Raw genomic sequence first — 17,202 nt, forward strand, 5'->3', positions numbered from 1 at the left:
CCACCTTCCTGGCAGCGGAATTGGTTTTACGGCATTTCAATTCCTGGTTAGCATTCGTTGGCTAATTATTCTTAGACAGCCACCATGAGAGACTGTAATGTTCAAGTGTATGCACACATTATGACTGGCCTCAGACTCAGCAAGTTTATTTCACACAAACTTCCATATTACCCAAATAATGTCAGCCAAAGGTATCTGCTTGTAAAGTGTCTTCCCCTACACCCAGCTCCCTACCCCCTTGCTGCAGTCACCTGGTTCCTTTCACTGGTTTCAAAAGCGGAGCTTCACCAGAACTGCCATAGAAAATTGGATATGTTTTAGTTTCACACCTTTCAACTGAAGGATAAGTGATAACTCTGTGTCACACTGCCTGCAAAAGGCTTTCCTACTCACGGCAGTGCTACTCTCCAAGCAATTTTTGTAAAGAGAGAGAAACGAAACAAAAACCTACGCAGTTCCCACATACAGAAACAGACGCATGCAAACACATACACATACACTTCTCTCTCCTCCAAACAGAAATCCATTCTTATGGACTAAATTATGCAGACACTATTCAAGTGACCAAAAGGAATGAGGATAGGGTTGAGTGCATCTAAATTCTCCTTTTTGATCACAGTGAAGTCACTGGTCAGCAAAGTACTTGGGTATAAGGATGGGCATAAAGATGTTCCTCTTGACTTGCAGAACATTTTAATGCATGCAGTAATGCTTTGCTGGCTCAAGCTTAAATTAGGAACAGCTCCAAGGCCAGCTGGCACCCACAACTGTGATTTCACTACCTGCACCAACATACATGAAGTAAGAGCGTAACTCAAGAGAGTAGAGCAATGCTAGAAGAGAAGGAGGCTCTCTAGTTCTGAGTTTGAAAGCCTCAGCTGCATACATATGGCATGTCACAATGATAAGCATAGACCAATGAGAGCTTGGTGTTTTGCAAGTGGGACTTCGACTGGAAATGGTAAGCCTGGTTTCTATTTGTACCAGTGCAACTTTATATGCCTGTAACAACTGCATGAAGAAGCCTTAAATATGGAATAACTGCACAATCCAGTAAGTGTTTTATCTTGATCCAGCAACTACTATGATGTGCTACATGTGCACACCTACACACAGATGAAGGGATGCACTGCATCATAATACAACATAAACATTATTTTACAGCTATCCTAACAACATGGCTGGTGCCAAAGTGAGCCAGCACAGGGATTTGCAGCCACCCGCTCTGATACAATATGATAGGTAGTGGTGGAAAAAAAGCAAGCTTGGGTGTTACTGTGATTTACTAGGGAATGATCTGGGCACAACCCACATAGGTATTGCTTAGTGAACTCTATTGATGGGCTGTCCCACAGTCCCGCGTCACAAATTCCCACCTCTGTGTGGGTGCTCATATCATTTTCTGATGACACACAGAATTGAGGTCATCATTGGGCAAGCAGCCACAATGTTTGGGAAATCATCTAGCCAAATGCTTATATAAAACAGAGACAGAAGGTCGTACTGATGCTTCACACCATGACTCTCAGCCACAGGTAGAACGCAAGGTTACATATTAGTGGGATCTGGGCTGTCTAAAGAAAGAGTTGTAGAGGAATTCATGTTTCAATCACAAGACGTTCTAGTTCTGAGTGGCAGCAAGATCAAAAATAAACGTATCCAATTAAATAGCAATGGAATCAGTCCCTCATTCCTGCTAATTTAACTAACATATGCTGCATATTACAGCATTTATGCTCAGATTTCAGGTATATTTTCTCCATTTTGGACCATGTCTTCTGTAAAACAAAACTAGCCAGAACATTTTAATCAAAATTCATTAAAACTTTCGACAAATGTGAACCCAGGTCTTGTTCAAACTTTGGATTTCTAGAACCAATATCTGGCCTTCAGTAGCTATCCTAAGCAACCAAATCCAAACACGTGCAGAGATGGCAGGCTCAAAAGTGATTTTTTCAAGAGAAAATGATATCCCTCTTCTATGCTAGATTACTGTTGCTAGATTAGCACATTGGCTCATTTGACCTCATTATTGTTATAGCCTTCTTATAAACTTTCATGGAAATTCGACCTGCAGAACTAAAGGCAGAAAGTTATCTTTGCAATTATGGTTCCACATTAGGATCTGGATGCAGTACTGTTGGGAGAAAATAAAGTAAATTCCTCAATGATCTATGTTTAACCAAGTTGTAGGCGGCAGCTATCAAAACAACTGATGCATGTGTACTGGCTAAAGTTATTAATGAATGACCTGACGTACCAAGTCAGGCAAATGTCATAAGTAAAATGATCAAACGTATGTATACAAAAGTTGCTACTCTATCTAGATGATCATTTTTGTTTGTTTCTATACCCCATAGCTCTGAATCTATCCACTGAATGTTTACTCAGCACGTGTGATATAAATATATTCATACACTAAAATTGACACTTGGCAATATTTTTTTTTCCCCCTTTCTTCTTTTTTTGCTGACCAGCAACAAATTCTGATATCTTTAACTGTAAACCAATACTCAATAAATATGCTGTGTTCAGCAAAGAGCCATATTTTGTTGATCAGGGTTTTGCTGCACTCTAAGCCATGGGTTGTGGGGGTGGGCGTGAAGGAGGAGGTCCAGGAGGAGCTCGGGATGGGGGTGGTCCAGGAGGTGGCTGTCTGGAAGGGGGCTGCAGAGACACAGGAGGAGGAGGACTCCTTAGAGCATTGTTGAGAAGACCATCATCACGCTGTGGCAGCTTTGGTGGTGGGCTGTAAGGGGCAGAGGTTCCATCCGATTTCACCCGAGTGAAGTTTATGCATCTTCCCTACAGGTAAAGGAAAATTCATTATTCATAAAAAACCAGTATTTTGACTCAGCAGCAGCTAGCCTAAGAGATTATGAGCAGAGGGGGAAGGCTGTGCTTAATATTCATGCAGTATCATTCACTGAGTCCTAGACATGATATTCAGCCCACGCAGTGCTAAAGGTCAGCACTAGAAAACAATATTTTCCTTGGGTTTCAGAGCTCCTACCTACAGAGAATACCCTAGGACTGGTTTGAACCAAAAGGGATGCCAGTGTGACTTTGCTTACACATGCCCTCTGCTCTGCTGCTAGAGTTACGCAGATCATGCTGAAAGCCACAGCTCCACCAAAATTGTGCCTTCCTTGGTGAGATCCCTGACTGGCAAAGCTGGGCTTGAAAAAAAATCATAGCAGCCTTAGAACAGACACCATCTGTAACTTTCTTTTTCACTGTGATACTAGTCTAGCTGGTGGCAATGCTTTGAACACTACACTGGAATAGTACTGGAGTAGTCTCCTGTGCTCCAGTGTAGATGTGGCTTCCCTCACAAACAATAGCAAGGTGTGGGACTTGCACAAAAGACTCTCCAAAAAGCATGTTTTCAGAATGGATGCAGGATACAAGCAGGCAGGACCTGATGGGAGAAGACAGAGGTTTTAAAACAGGAGTAGCTTGGGTTTGAAAAAGCAGCAAGCACTTGGGATGTCCTAGTCAACTAGGGAATAAATGCAAATGTTTCAGGTTTCCTTTAGCCAAAACAAAGCTTTGCACTTAGCTTCCCACTAACCAAGTTCCAGACAGGAATAGAGACAGCCAGAGGCTCCTGTGCATTTCAAAACCTACATGTCAACGTCAGTCAGACACTAAGATTTCTGCTGTCTACTGTACTTGTTCCTCCCCACAATCCCTAATCTTTGATACAAATTGCCCCACTATTTCTGTGGAGGCCTCATGAAATCTTCCAGACAAAATCTTATGTGAGGACATGTAACACTTGGCATCACCGTGTCCAACTCCTCACCTAGGGAGGTGGAAGGAGATGCTTATGCAAGAATACAGCTGCCACAAGCTTGGCAGAAGCCTGTGTCTGGAAGTCAAAAAGCCCTCTCATCATCACTTACAAAGACAGAAGATAAAGACTGCCTGAAAATGCAGGAGTGGCGCTACCAACAGCCCAGCTGCAACAAAGATTAATCACTGGATAAAAAAATCAAAACAATTATTTGCTGTATCATAGGACTCAAGTTCTCATCAGCATCACAGAAAGCAGCCATCCTTGGCAGATATTTATTTTCTGCTGTGCTCCATTGTATTCAAAGTACACTAGGAAATTCAGCAATGTTTACTGCCATGCAATGAATGTCAGTTATATTTAAAAGCTTTGCTGCAAATACTTTTTAGCCTTGATATTTACAAGGTTATTGATTTAGAACAATAAACAAATACATAGAACAGTAATAAATAAATACTCGCCCTGAACAAAAACCAAACAAAAAAAGTCAGAGGTAGTCAGACAAGGTGCACCATTTGGGAAGGGAAAAAAATAAGGACAGAACAATCTCCCTCATAGTAAATGCAAAGCTGCAAACTCAACACTAGTACTTTCCTGCCTCTGTTGTGTCTCTTTCCCAAACATCAGTTCCAAATACATTCATAGTCTATAATCAAAGGGGATCCCATAAATCTGTTTGCATTACTTTCACTTCAGTTAAAGTGATAGGCGACGTCAAACTGCTGCCAGTTTCTGCCACACTCACTGATTTGTCAGACAGATGGGTAATTTAAAGGCCATGCACTGCATTGTGTCATGAAAAATACGTTTGGGTTGGGAGAGTCTGACAGATAGAGGCTTGGATGATCGATGTATGCATTGTGACACTTCCTCACAAAAGATTATTGGTGTTAGCCTACAATCTCATATATCAAAGACTTCTGGTGAATACTGAAGCAAATCCTCCCTAGCACTTCAAGCAGCCATTGATAAAATGAGGCCAAACTCTTAGATGGTGTTAGGATTAACAGCCAAAAGGGAAAGGAAGGATAATAAATCAGAAGTCATAGTCACAGGGCTATCAACTATCTTTCATCAAAGGATTTCTAAGAATTAAGCCCTCCACTCCTCACACTCTCCTAACAAACAGTGTCACAGCTATTCTATCTAACATGCACATCCCTCTGGGGTTAGTTTATTAAAAAAAACATGCTGTTCTTTAAATAAACATGCTAACCACAGGATTTTCAATATCCTGTGTTTCAATGGATAAATTAATTTCCTCTCCAAAAGCATATAAATGCTTTTAAACCATAGAGGGCATAGACAGAAATCAGGTGTCCTGCACTCTCATCTATACTCTCCCTGCACAGGGGATTGACTTTAGTAGTGGTAACTATTTTTTTTTTCCAGAAGCATGGTATATCCTAAGTGTTTTAGGGAAGGTGTTGGAGTTGCAAGGTGCAGTAATACCACCATGATCTCTGGCACAACAGCTGTTGGTAGCTGCTTCATTGTCTTTGAGGAAGCAGATGATCTGCACAAATCCAGTTCTGTCTGGTTTCAGCCCTGCTCCCTGTACAGCATCCCTCAGATGGTGCGACCCGCACTGCATACTGTCATTCAAGCACCAACTGAAGGTCAGCAATGTGCCATATGGAGTTATGCCCTTACTTAAGCTCACATCTGCACAGTCTTCCTAATGCACAATTCTGTTGTCTCCCCATATGTCCATCCACTTGTTAGGCTCTTGCTATGCTGCTTGCCAAATTGGCTTTTCAGAAAGTACAAATACTGAAGCAGCAGGATCTGCCCTTGTCATGACTCCAGCTTTTATCCCAGTGTAACAATCACATGTGCAATTCAGGCACTTTGTACTTCTAGGCAGTGCCTCCTCAACCACCTAGGATGCATTTTTGTGTGTGGTTTAAGGAGGTAGAGGAAGGGAGAACCTCTTGAAAAGCCACCATATCTTGTTTCTGGGCTACTTTCATCGTAGTGCTGAGTACATCATCCCCCAGCACTTAATTCTCCTAAATTCTTTAGCTACTACTCAGCAAGTTTTCAATTTAAAGGATCCAGACAATTCAAAGAGTGCCATGGGAAAGCCTCTTCACCCATGATGCTGAACGCACTTCAGCAAAAAGAATTCTAAAAATCCACCCCATCTGCCAGTAATTGCCCCTTCTCTCTGTTAATTTTAATACATACATTCACCTCTGCATGCCAGAATGTCCGTGTATAGAAAAGCGTGTCTTTCTGTTTTTTAGCTGCATTAGTTGACCTAATAAAAAATATTTTTGTTGCAAATTTTGCTTCAGTTTTCATTCACTCTTGATTTTGCTTATGGAATCTCAGTGCTACAATTCTGACTAGCAGACTGGGGGTATCTGGCTGAGGAAGAGTTGGCTTTACTTAAATGCTTCTTGAAATTTCTCGGTCTTTGTAAGAATATGATACTTGCCTTTACATTTTAGAATGGATTAAAATAAAGCCTTTCATTTAAAGTTTGAGCATAGCAATCCAAAACACTGAACACCAAACTAAAAATATAAAGTCGCTCCCAGTCAGAAGTACTACATCTAGGATGCTGAAATCTGAAATGAATATAATTTATTTAGGCTCAAATGAGTACTCACCTTTCTCCCCAGTTTTGTTTAAGGCTGTCACTGGGATGACTGCCAGCTTGCTATGGGCCTAGTTTGTGGTATGTGGCTTCACTTCCTAAATAACAATCAATAGTTCAGGGTAGAATTGAATCTCTAAAACTCAGAACAGAGGGAGGTTTCTATGTTACCTACAAAACCACATGAGTGAACATCTAAGGAGTCATAATCACTTTAGCTAAGTGAAGGTTTTGATCCACACACTCAGAAGCCAATGGGATATACACTTTTAAGATCAGTGACTTCTGCAAAAGTCAAATCTTTAAAAAATCAGGCAGGCATTTCCCTGTCCTCTAATAAACAACAAAACTGTGAGCAGAAACACCTACACCAACTATCCTAGAACAGCAACAACAAAGGAAACTTGTTTAGCAAATGTATTTATGAATGAGGGGGACTGTGGATGCAGTAATTTTAGATGGAAAGAACTGAACTGAGGTGGTACGGAGTTCCCACTATTCAAGCTCCCTGCACAAGTGTCAGCTGGCTCCTCAGGTGCCAAGATCTATGCACATCAGCCTTTGTCAAAAGCTTCCTTACACTGCCCTGCTTCATGTTGACTGTATGCTGAACATGTCATGGCTCATTAAAACCTTCACCGACCTCCTGGGAATTGCACTGATTACCCTGCAGCATACAGGCTAGAAATTAGTGTGTCGCTGAAACAGTTTGTCACATAAAACCTAAGCCTGACTGGTTTTCAGGCATATTCAAGCAACTTTTACTAACTCTTACTCTTACATTTGGGACTCAGATTCTGTTTTCATGTTGAAAAAGAAAGTATTGGAAACGTCACAGACACCCATATGAGCAGTTTGGTGGCTTATCATGCTTTCAGGTCAATAAATACGCAGTTTATAACTTCTAATTATATTATTTGACAAACATATTTTCATCATCACCATTAATTATACTGTGGTTATTCCATTAATCATTAACCTTACTTTATTAACCTGTAATTATTTTTTATATGTAGCCATTTAAATTTAATCTCAAATCAAAACATTAAATATTAAAACAAAAAATATCCATTTGCTTGAGAATCTGGCTCTAAATATCTTCCAGTTTAGTAAGTCCTTTCTTATCAGTAACAATTTTCTGGGGATCTATTTGACAGCTCAGCATTGATATCTAAATGATGGCAATTGAAAACCATGAAGAGATAAGAGAAAATGGGATTGATTTGAGAGGAAGATTTTAAAAGTAAGGTCCAGTAAAGTGGCAGTGTCCAACAATAAGAGTATAATTATTATTTTCTTTAGTGCTGCTTTTCAAAGGGAGAATCAGTTCAGCCCATTCTTTATCCAGAATATTATCTGGCCTCTTTATAAGTAAACTTGTATCACTTTGGCTCCCTTCTTCTATGATGGAGTAATTGGAGGGGAAGAAAATGCGTTGTGGATTGTGACTCACTCATATTTTAACAGTGAGGACCCTGTAACAGCCTTTGGTACATCACATAAATTCAAACAGAAAATTACAAAATTATGAATGCAAATGCTCAAGGATGATACAAGCAGCAGTAGAGGAAAATTCTGTTTACAGCACGGTGTGAGTGAGGTGGAGCTGCCAGGAAGTGTAACCTACTGGGCTCACTCAACGTGCTTCACACCACAAAAGGAACTGGGCTGAGCTTTAATATGTGAGAGGTAACATAACTTGAAACAGGATATATGTCTTGTCCCAGGAATGGGAAGTGATATTTAAAAGCAGTTAAGGCATGTGAGGATTTCTCATGCTGTCCACAAAGACACTCCTACAAGCAGACTTTGTGCCCATTCTCTTACTTTCTTTTGCAACCAAACTAAACTGCTCACAAGCCTCAGACACTGGCTACCTGGTGCAGGACCAGGGAGATGCAGCACAGAAAGTTAACCCTTGCTCCAGAAACTCTGATGCCAAAGTCACAAAGAAGAAGATAGCTGCATACAGGCTGGGTGCAGAGAGCCCACGGGCCAGGAGCCAACTAAGACCACAGTGTCAGTGAGACATAGCTAAGCAATGCCTTGGAATACATACTGACACCCCAGGGTCCAAGGGAGGTAGGTTGCCAGGACAAACTTATCAACAGGCCCATGGCATTCATCACTCATTACAGCAGCAAGAAAAGTCACCTTCCTTTCACTTGCTAGCCAAGGCGGAAATCAACAAGAAGTCTTCATTTTTGAGGTAAAAGAAATATGCCAAAATAACTTTCACTTGGGTTTGAAACATGTATGCTGTTCAACTCAAAACACCTTTTGAATTTAATACAGAAAGAGTATTTCAAAACAAAAATGGGAAATACTGATGCTTTCAAGGGTATGTTTTTCAGCTAATTCCACTGACATGCAAAAATATTTGCAGACCATCTAAAGAAGCAGTTTTTAGCCAAAACAGAGTCATGTGGAAAACAGTCTCCAGATGAACTAGGGAATTAAGATAGGAACTATTTTGCAGTAAGATTAACGGCTACAGTATCTCAGGCTGCTGTAGCTTCTTTAATCAGAATACCAAGAATTGAATATAACCAAGTACTGATAGGATCCTAGAACTTGCACATCTGCAGACACTGCTCTCCAGCTTCATGGTCCCAGCTGTGCATGGCATTGCTTGAAATCAGGAATGGGTCCTGTGGGAAGAGTATGTTTACAAGTTTGAAGACCAGTGCAGGAATACACTGAAGAGGAATGGTCTACTTCCGATTTCCCCCAGGAGAAGCCAGCCATAATGAGAAATATGAGGGAGGAATAGCTCAGCTAGAGAAATTGGCCTTTTAAGCTAGGACCAGGACCCTTCATCAAAATAAACTTCATACTAAACACATCCCCCACCATGTCTGGTACTACTTCTCCTGCTAAGGCACACAATGAAAATGACATGGAGACATGGAGCAGACGACACACAGAATCCACCCTAGTACTGAAGATAAGGCTATCCAAATAATTCACATCACACTTCATTCACAGAATTATAGAATCACAGAATCTCAAGGGCTGGAAGGGACCTCGAAAGATCATCTAGTCCAACCCCCCTGCCAGAGCTGGACATCCTAGAGTAGGTCACACAGGAACTCATCCAGGTAGGTTCTGAATGTCCCCAGAGAAGGAGACTCAACAACCCATCTGGGCAGCCTGTTCCAGTGCTCCATTACTCTCACAATGAATAAATTCTTCTTTGTATTTCTTTGAAACCTCTTATGAGGTGCATGTTGTTTCCAGCCCATTTACCAGGATAATGAAGCAATGGGCTACAGACAGCTCCTGAAAGAATGGTTAAAGTCACATGACGTCTTGCACGAATGCACAAAACATCACGTTTTGCACCTTGGTAAGGTTGTGGCTGAAGAAAGCACAGTACAAATCCATAACAAAGCCAGTTGAATCTGAGCCCTAAAAAAGCTGAAGTGGCAAAAGGAACAGAAAAGGATAATGCTGGGTGTAATCAAAGTTAAGGTCTAGCAGGCACACTTTATACTTGGTGCCAATCTCAAAGTATAGTCACATCAGACCAAATCCCACCCAAACCTGAGAAATATCTTAATCTAAACCTGAACTCACAATTTACTGCCTTCCTCTTTTCTGACCGCTTTCATAGATGAGGCTCCCAAGGTGGAGGAAGTGAGCTAATCCAGCGGTTCTTGGAGCATGGGGAGTGGAGGAAAATCGAGGAGAACCGCCAGGACCAGGCAGCTCTCGTGAGGGGGACGGTCTTGCTGGGAGGCGGAGCTGCAGCAACTGCTGGGGGTTTAATCATCCCCCAGGGAGCGTGGTGAATAGGGCGTGACACAGCACCCAGGTGTGGAGCAGCAGTTGGCGCAGGCAGGGCGAGCAGGGAACAACCCCACGGCCCGTTTAGAGAAACAGAAGTCAGAGAAGTGCCCCAGCTTCAGCTTCAACCTAGCAAAATGGTGAGCACTCACCTAAGGACTAAAGCCAAGGCTCAGGTGGACAAAACCCAGGTAAAGGTCAATGCATCCATCCAGACAGAGCCGGTTAGTAGAGAAGCTTCGGTCCAGGTGGAGTGCAGGGAGTGTTTAGACTGCTCAGGGACCTATGCCTCTGTGGCAACAATGTGTCATAGGTGTCCTCAAGTTCAGGACCTGCAGGCCTGGTGAAAGAGCTGCAGGAAACTGTGAGTAGGCTCTGCAGTATTAGAGGGGAAGAAGTGGAGAAAGATGGAGGCTTGTGCAATCAGGCGCAAGCCTCCAGTGATTCCAACAAGCCATGGACCCTGGTTACCAAAAAAAGAAGGACAAAGGCTCGTTTTCAAAGCCCTCCTTCCAGAGTGCCCACTACGAACAAGTATGAGGCACTGGCCACAAGGGACTTCGACGAGCAAGTTCCAAAAGGGGAAAACCCATCAAACAACCCACCAAACAACCCATCAGCTGCTCCACCTGCAGTAGGTAATAGACATCGCAGGAAGAGTCAACGGGTGCTTGTTGTGGGTGACTGGCTGCTAAGGGGCACTGAGAGACCCATCTGTGGAGCAGGTAGGGAGTCAAGAGAGGTGTGCTGCCTGCCTGGAGCCAAGATCAGGGATGTGGCCGAGAGAGTGCCATGGCTCATCAGGGATGCAGGCTACTACCCCTTACTTGTGTTCCATGTAGGTATGAATGATGTCCTGAGGTATGACATCTCCAAGATCCAGACGGATTTTAAAACTCTGGGGGAGCAGGTAAAAGGTAGAGGGGCTCAGGTTATTTTCTCCTCTATCCTGTCCACTAAAGAAGGAGTTTGCAATGGAAAAATCAGCCAAGTGAACTCCTGGCTGACAGGCTGGTGCTGGTGGGAAGGCTTTGGGTTCTTTGACAATGGATCCTTCCTTGGGGACTACAGCTTGATAGGACAGGATGGGATTCATCTCTCCTGTAAGGGCACTGGAATATTTGGAAGTAGGCTGGCAAATTTAATAAAGAGGTCTTTAAACTAAGGGACTTGGTGGGGTGGGAAGAGAAGCAAAATAGAACAAGCTGTCCCCTCTAGCTGGGATAAAGGGCAGGACAGGGAATGCAATGATAAGTGCCCTTCATCTGCACACTGGGCTGAGATACAGAAGGCTGACCACCCTGAGAAAGAGCCAAACTGGGGAGGAACCTCCTGCACCCATCCAGGGAAACCTGTGTGTTTGAGTAAGCCCCTGTGCTGCCTCTACACCAATGCACACAGCCTGGGGAATAAGCAGCAGGAACTGGAGATGTGGGTGCGGATGTGGGGCTACAACCTCATTGCAGTCACACAGACGTGGTGGGACAGCTGCCATGACTGGAGCACAGCCATGGAGGGATATGTATTGTTCAGGAAAGACACACTGACAAGGCGTGGAGGTGGAGGTGCTCTCTATGTGAGGGAGCAATTGATGTGTACTGAACTGTGCCTGGGTGGGGATGAGGAGCAGGTAGAGTGCTTATGGGTAAAAATTAATGGGCAGGGCAAGGCAGGTGATATTGTTGTAGGAGTTTGCTACAGGCCACTTGATCAGGAGGAGGAACTGGATGAGGCCTTCTACAAACAGCTCAGAGCTGCCTCACAATTACAATCCCTGGTCCTCATGGGGGACTTCAACCACCCTGATTTGCTGGGATAGCCACACAGCCAAGCACACGCAGTCCAGGAGGTTCCTACAGATTGTTGGCGAAAATTTCCTGTCACAGATGATCAAGGAACCAACAAGGAGGGATGTGCTGCTGGACCTGGTACTGATGAATAGAGAGGGCCTGGTTGGGGATGTGAAGGTTGGAGGCAACCTCAGTTGCAGTGACCATGAGGTGGCAGAGTTCAAGAACCTGTGTGGAAGAGACAGGACACAAAGCAGGACCGTGACCCTGGATTTCAGGCGAGCCGACTTTGGCCTCTTCAAAGATCTACTTGGACAGATCTCATGGGATACGATTCTAGAAGACAGAAGTGCCAATGAGAGCTGGTCAGTCTTCAAGCACCACTGATCCAAGCCCAGGATTAGTGTGTCCCAATGTGCAAGAAAGGAGGAAAAGGAGGTAGGAGGCCTCCATGGATGAGCAAGGATCTGCTGGGACAACTCAGGCAGAACGCAGCCATCTATGAGAGGTGGAAACAGGGGCTGGCTTCTTGGGAAGAGTATAGGAACATTGCCAGGGCATGCAGCGGTGCAGCTAGGAAGGCTAGAGCCCTTCTAGAATTAAATTTAGCCAGGGGTGTTAAAGACAGTAATAAGGCATTTTTCAAGTATGAAAAGCACTCCTGGTTCAAGAAAAAACCAGGATTGGCTGGTTTGCCAAAGGTTTTCCTCTTTTTGTTGGTGTTTTCAGGGAAAAGATTGCATTTGTCCATCACCTAGAACGGGGAAGGCTTTGGAGCACAGCAACAAGAGCAACAAACATTTGTTGAGTGCAACAGGTTCAGCCTTTAGGTCTTGGCAAATTACTGGGAGGAGCAAATTAGGCCACAAAGAACTGTAACTGGTCTTGCTCAAAGTGTAATTAAATGCCATCGTGCTTTCCACGGTGAATTATTTCATTGTTTTTTCAGAAGCAAGCTGAGATTATGGCTTGCACAGAGAAGAGCACAATGCTCTTTACCTACCTAGGTAGATAATGCTAGAGACTCAGAGACTTCTGGTGAAAATGGTTATTATTTTTCTTTGTCTCAGTAAAAAAACTAAGTTGTGGCTCACGACACAGACAGGCTGCTGCTTTATTTAGAGTCTGGGAACAGATACAAATAACCTCAACTAATCTCTGGGTAACTGGCCCTTAAATGGCTTTGCTGCTTCCTACAGCAAATAGATGGTAAACACACAGTTCTCAGGTTTCTCTGTGCTTATCTCACAAGGATTTTCTTTTCTAGGGATGAAACTCATACAGTTCATTATCAGTGATGGCATATTTACAAAGCACAGAAACCCCAAAGCTCTTATGTTAAGTTGGATAGAAGCATTCCTTGAGACACAACCACCTTACTATTTCTAGGAATGAACACATCAGGGAAGCAACTCAACATCCTGACATGAAACTTAGACGGAAGATAATGAGGGATGCTCAGCTCCCAGAAATTTAACTGAAATAAGGTAATATGGGGTCCAGGCATGCTGACAAGAAACAAATAAACACATTGGCTGCAGCATTATCTGTTCATTCACATGAGTAAATCATGGATCTACACATGCAGTCCTAGTAAGCAACTGTATATGCATTTGTGGATTTATCTTCTTTAAAAAAAAAGATGTACCTGTCCCCACCTCTTTAATTTTTCAAGTTTTTTAACATAATTGGCTTCAGAAAGGTTAATAAAAGAGAGAAAAGCCCCAGAACCAAGCAGAATACAGGCTGAAGGAGCCCAGTGCTGCTTTTCCAGCATCCCCTGTAGCTGACAAATACTACTTGGGCAAATACAACACATCTCCAAGCAAATGGCAGGGAAGCCTATTAAATGCTATTGCTCAGTCTTGAAAAGAAGTAATTAGAACTAGTTCCAATATAGAACTGGTGTGGGCAAACTACTGTGGAGTGACGGGGGGCTGCCAATCCCACGGGCTGCGTTCAAACTGCTGACCACCTGTAGGCAGCAGCCAGAAAGTAATTACTAGGCATTAATAATCCATGGATTTGGTATCCTAGCATTCATCTGTGGAGTCCCAAGTGCCTGGTGAGACTTAACCTCACAGCTGTAAGGAAGGTAAATACTGTGTTCTCATGATTACTTTGCAGTTGGGAAAGCTAAGGTATGTAGATGTCATAGTCAGCTTTACAAGGAATCACTCAAAATTTAAGGGTAATCATCTTATGTAAATTCTCTTTTGCAGAGACTACTGACAACCTGTCCCACCAGCTAGCATGGCTTCTATGACTCTTCAAGGTAGCCAGACATCAGTATTTCCCAAACTCCAATCTTCATAGTAGCTCCCTGCAAGCTCAGAACCAAGCTCAAGGAGACACCACCAAAGTGATGGTGAAGTTCTAGATATCTTGAGCAACATATCGCTTACCAGGCCATGTGACCACTCTAACATGTTCCCTGTTGCTGGATGAGCTGTGTCCCTGGCTCACAGCTGTCAATCCCTTTCTTGGGCCAAAACAGTAACTGCTGGTCCTCTAAGTCCAAAATGTCTGGGGGTGGAAGGAAATAGCAGCTTACCTCTAAGGGATCCCTCAGTGCAACAGTAGCACCAATGTCTATGAAGGCTTCAGCTTTACACATTACTGCAAGGCAGAAAGCCCAGCAGTCTGCAGGAAAGCCACTAGCCCTTTTTCATCTCTTTGCTCCTGTGCTGATGCTGTCTGAGAGCTTAGCAAAAAGGCATCCCACAAATAGCAGCCTCTCTGCTAATGATAGGATAGAGCTAAGTGTGTTTATCCCTTGCTGTCCCATCCCCGTGCAACAGAAGCTCCTAGTGGTTTGAGAAAGGCAAGAGGATCATGATGAAGGAAGAAATGAGAATGGATGGACAGCAGACCTGTTCACCCATAGCAAAGGACAACAGAAAGTCCCTTGCAGCAGTCAGCCCTGTATTCCTGCACACATGATCCAGTCTGAGCTTCTACTCAAGGCACTCATTCTGGAATGGGGTTCACCACATAAAGACTCAAAAAAACCCACCCAATACTGTTATTTTTAACTTAATGATGGGAGTGAGAGAAAAATCATGATTTGAGAACGTGAGATCAGCAGTGCCAAAGAGAAGAAGGCTGTGATGTGGGGAGAAGATGCTGAACAGCTCTAAAAAATGTCTAATGGACTTTTGTTTCTCTGTAATAGTCAGATACATTGGTGACTATACCAGAAACTGTTTTATTTCTTTCCCAAATAAAACTAATCATAGAAAGTTTTTCTGCAACTATTTTTCAGATATTTTGAGGAGAAAAGCACCCAAATGACAGTACTCAAATAAGAAATTACACATTTCAAAGAGTTTTTAAATGATGGTTTAATGAAAAAAAAAAAAATCTTTGCCATCTTCTCACTGTCCCAAAAGCCTCATGAAAAATATCTGTCTCCCTGTACTGTAGATGTTCTCTGTAATTAGTATTTTCATTATGTAGAAAAAAGTGTTTTGCTATGGTTTCTCCCACTGGTTGCAAAAAAGCAAATATATGTCCAACTAAAGCAGTAAAAATGGAAAATGATTTTTTTTTCAATGGAGATAAACTGTGAAATGGAAATTTGGAAAAAGTAATTTCAGTGAGTTATCTTGTTGCAGTGGAAACCCATCTATACCTCTGATAACAACTGAAAATGTAAAGATAATGACTATTTCTTGGAAATTCAGAGATAGTATTTTCTGAGTTAGGAATCTAAATGCCCGTCCCAAAACAGACTGAATTTGTGTTCCTTTTGCTTTCTGAGCTCCAAGTTTTCCTGAAAAGCCAAGACAACTATGCAACTACCCTAAAATCAAACAAAAGAAAGGCAAACTAGAACAACCCCCACCCCTCAAAACCTCCATAGTCCGCAAAGCAAAGCAGTCCCTCTCCAAGATCACCACACAGTCACTGGCCTCTGGATGGCACAGTGTCCAGAAATCAGAGCACCCCACACTGAGGCATGTTAGGCTGTAGCTTCATGTCTACTCAAGAGCAAATCACAATGTGACTGCTGTCAGCACACCTGCACAAGAGTAACCTTGTCCCTGCCTGGGCTGGGCTGAGTAGAGCTGTGGGCTTGCTCCTGGGCCTGCCGGGCTTCTCCAGCTCTGCACAAAGCTCCAGGCTCACCACGCTGCCAGGCAGTCACTCATAGCACTGATCTCATATTGCCATTCTTCATCCACAAAGTAGGTGTGTACATGTGTGTGTATATATTCGGATACACTTATGTGTACACACTCGTATATTTATGCCCTTCGCCACCAATGAAAGTTCAATTCACAAGGAGCCAGCTCTCCACTGAGTGACTGCTACAAGAGAAGTCAACAAAACAATAATAACCTTGCTCTTTTCTGTGCTAGCTTTCTCCATGAAATACAGGCCTGTGATGTCTTTTTTTTTTCTTTTTCCAAACAGTAGGGGAATAACTAGTTATTTTCTTGGTTTGCTTTCAATATTCTTCATCTTTAGTCATTTTCACAGGCCAGGGAACAGAGATGATCCTATTCTTCAACCAAATCTGGCTCAATAGGATTCTTTCCACTCTACTTCCCAGATGTACATTTGATTTTTCTGATGTTCTCCCTGATACAATAATCCTTCATCTCACTCTGTTTTACATTGCCTCTTTTGAGCCCCTTGTCCTCCCTACAGCAAAGCTGGAAGGCAAGGAACTGAGGATCCCTGTTCAGAGCCAGCCCCCTACATGTTTCTTGACTGTGTAGGCTAACAGAGGTTCTGTTGTGCTCTGCATTGTACAGCGATGTACCAACCAAGGGAGTGAAAGGCAGGGAATAGATTCATATTACACAATGTTAGTGCTATCAAAATACAGCTGGGCTAAAGAGTCTATTCAGAAGCTCTAGATCGTGCTTAAAAAGTAAACAAGGTGTCTTGAGCACAGCTGCCTTGAAAATGCAGCTTACTGAAACAGTTAAGACCATTTTATAAAGTAGCATTGGAAGCTGAGTTTGTTCTCTTAGTTTCCTTATTCACCAAAAGAAAATGGAAGAGACAAAACTTTAAAGACTGAAGCTGCACATTTGGTTAATAACTAGACAAATGCCATAATGATACAAATGCCAATGGCAGATTGGGATTGCAGATAAGGGCTACTTTTAAAGTCTGTTATTAGGTGTGAAAGTCACCCAGGCAAACAAGCCCAGCACAAGGGCCTCTGCACCACTCTTACCCCAGAAAAGCACTTTATGGCCCCT

The 17,202-nt window shown here is 42.9% G+C and overlaps 1 protein-coding gene across 1 annotated transcript in view; it reads right to left on the reverse strand.

The window, feature by feature from the left end:
• Window positions 1-326: 326 nt before the first annotated feature.
• Window positions 327-17,202, reverse strand: part of ANTXRL (ANTXR like) — a 56,452-nt gene continuing 39,576 nt past the window's right edge. The window contains exon 18 of the mRNA XM_062001396.1: window positions 327-2,805. Within this exon, the coding sequence (XP_061857380.1) occupies window positions 2,575-2,805 (231 nt within the window). The 3' untranslated portion in view covers window positions 327-2,574. The remainder of the gene's footprint in view (window positions 2,806-17,202) is intronic.

Source organism: Colius striatus, chromosome 8, assembly GCF_028858725.1.
Source record: "Colius striatus isolate bColStr4 chromosome 8, bColStr4.1.hap1, whole genome shotgun sequence".
Taxonomy (NCBI): Eukaryota; Metazoa; Chordata; class Aves; order Coliiformes; family Coliidae; genus Colius; species Colius striatus.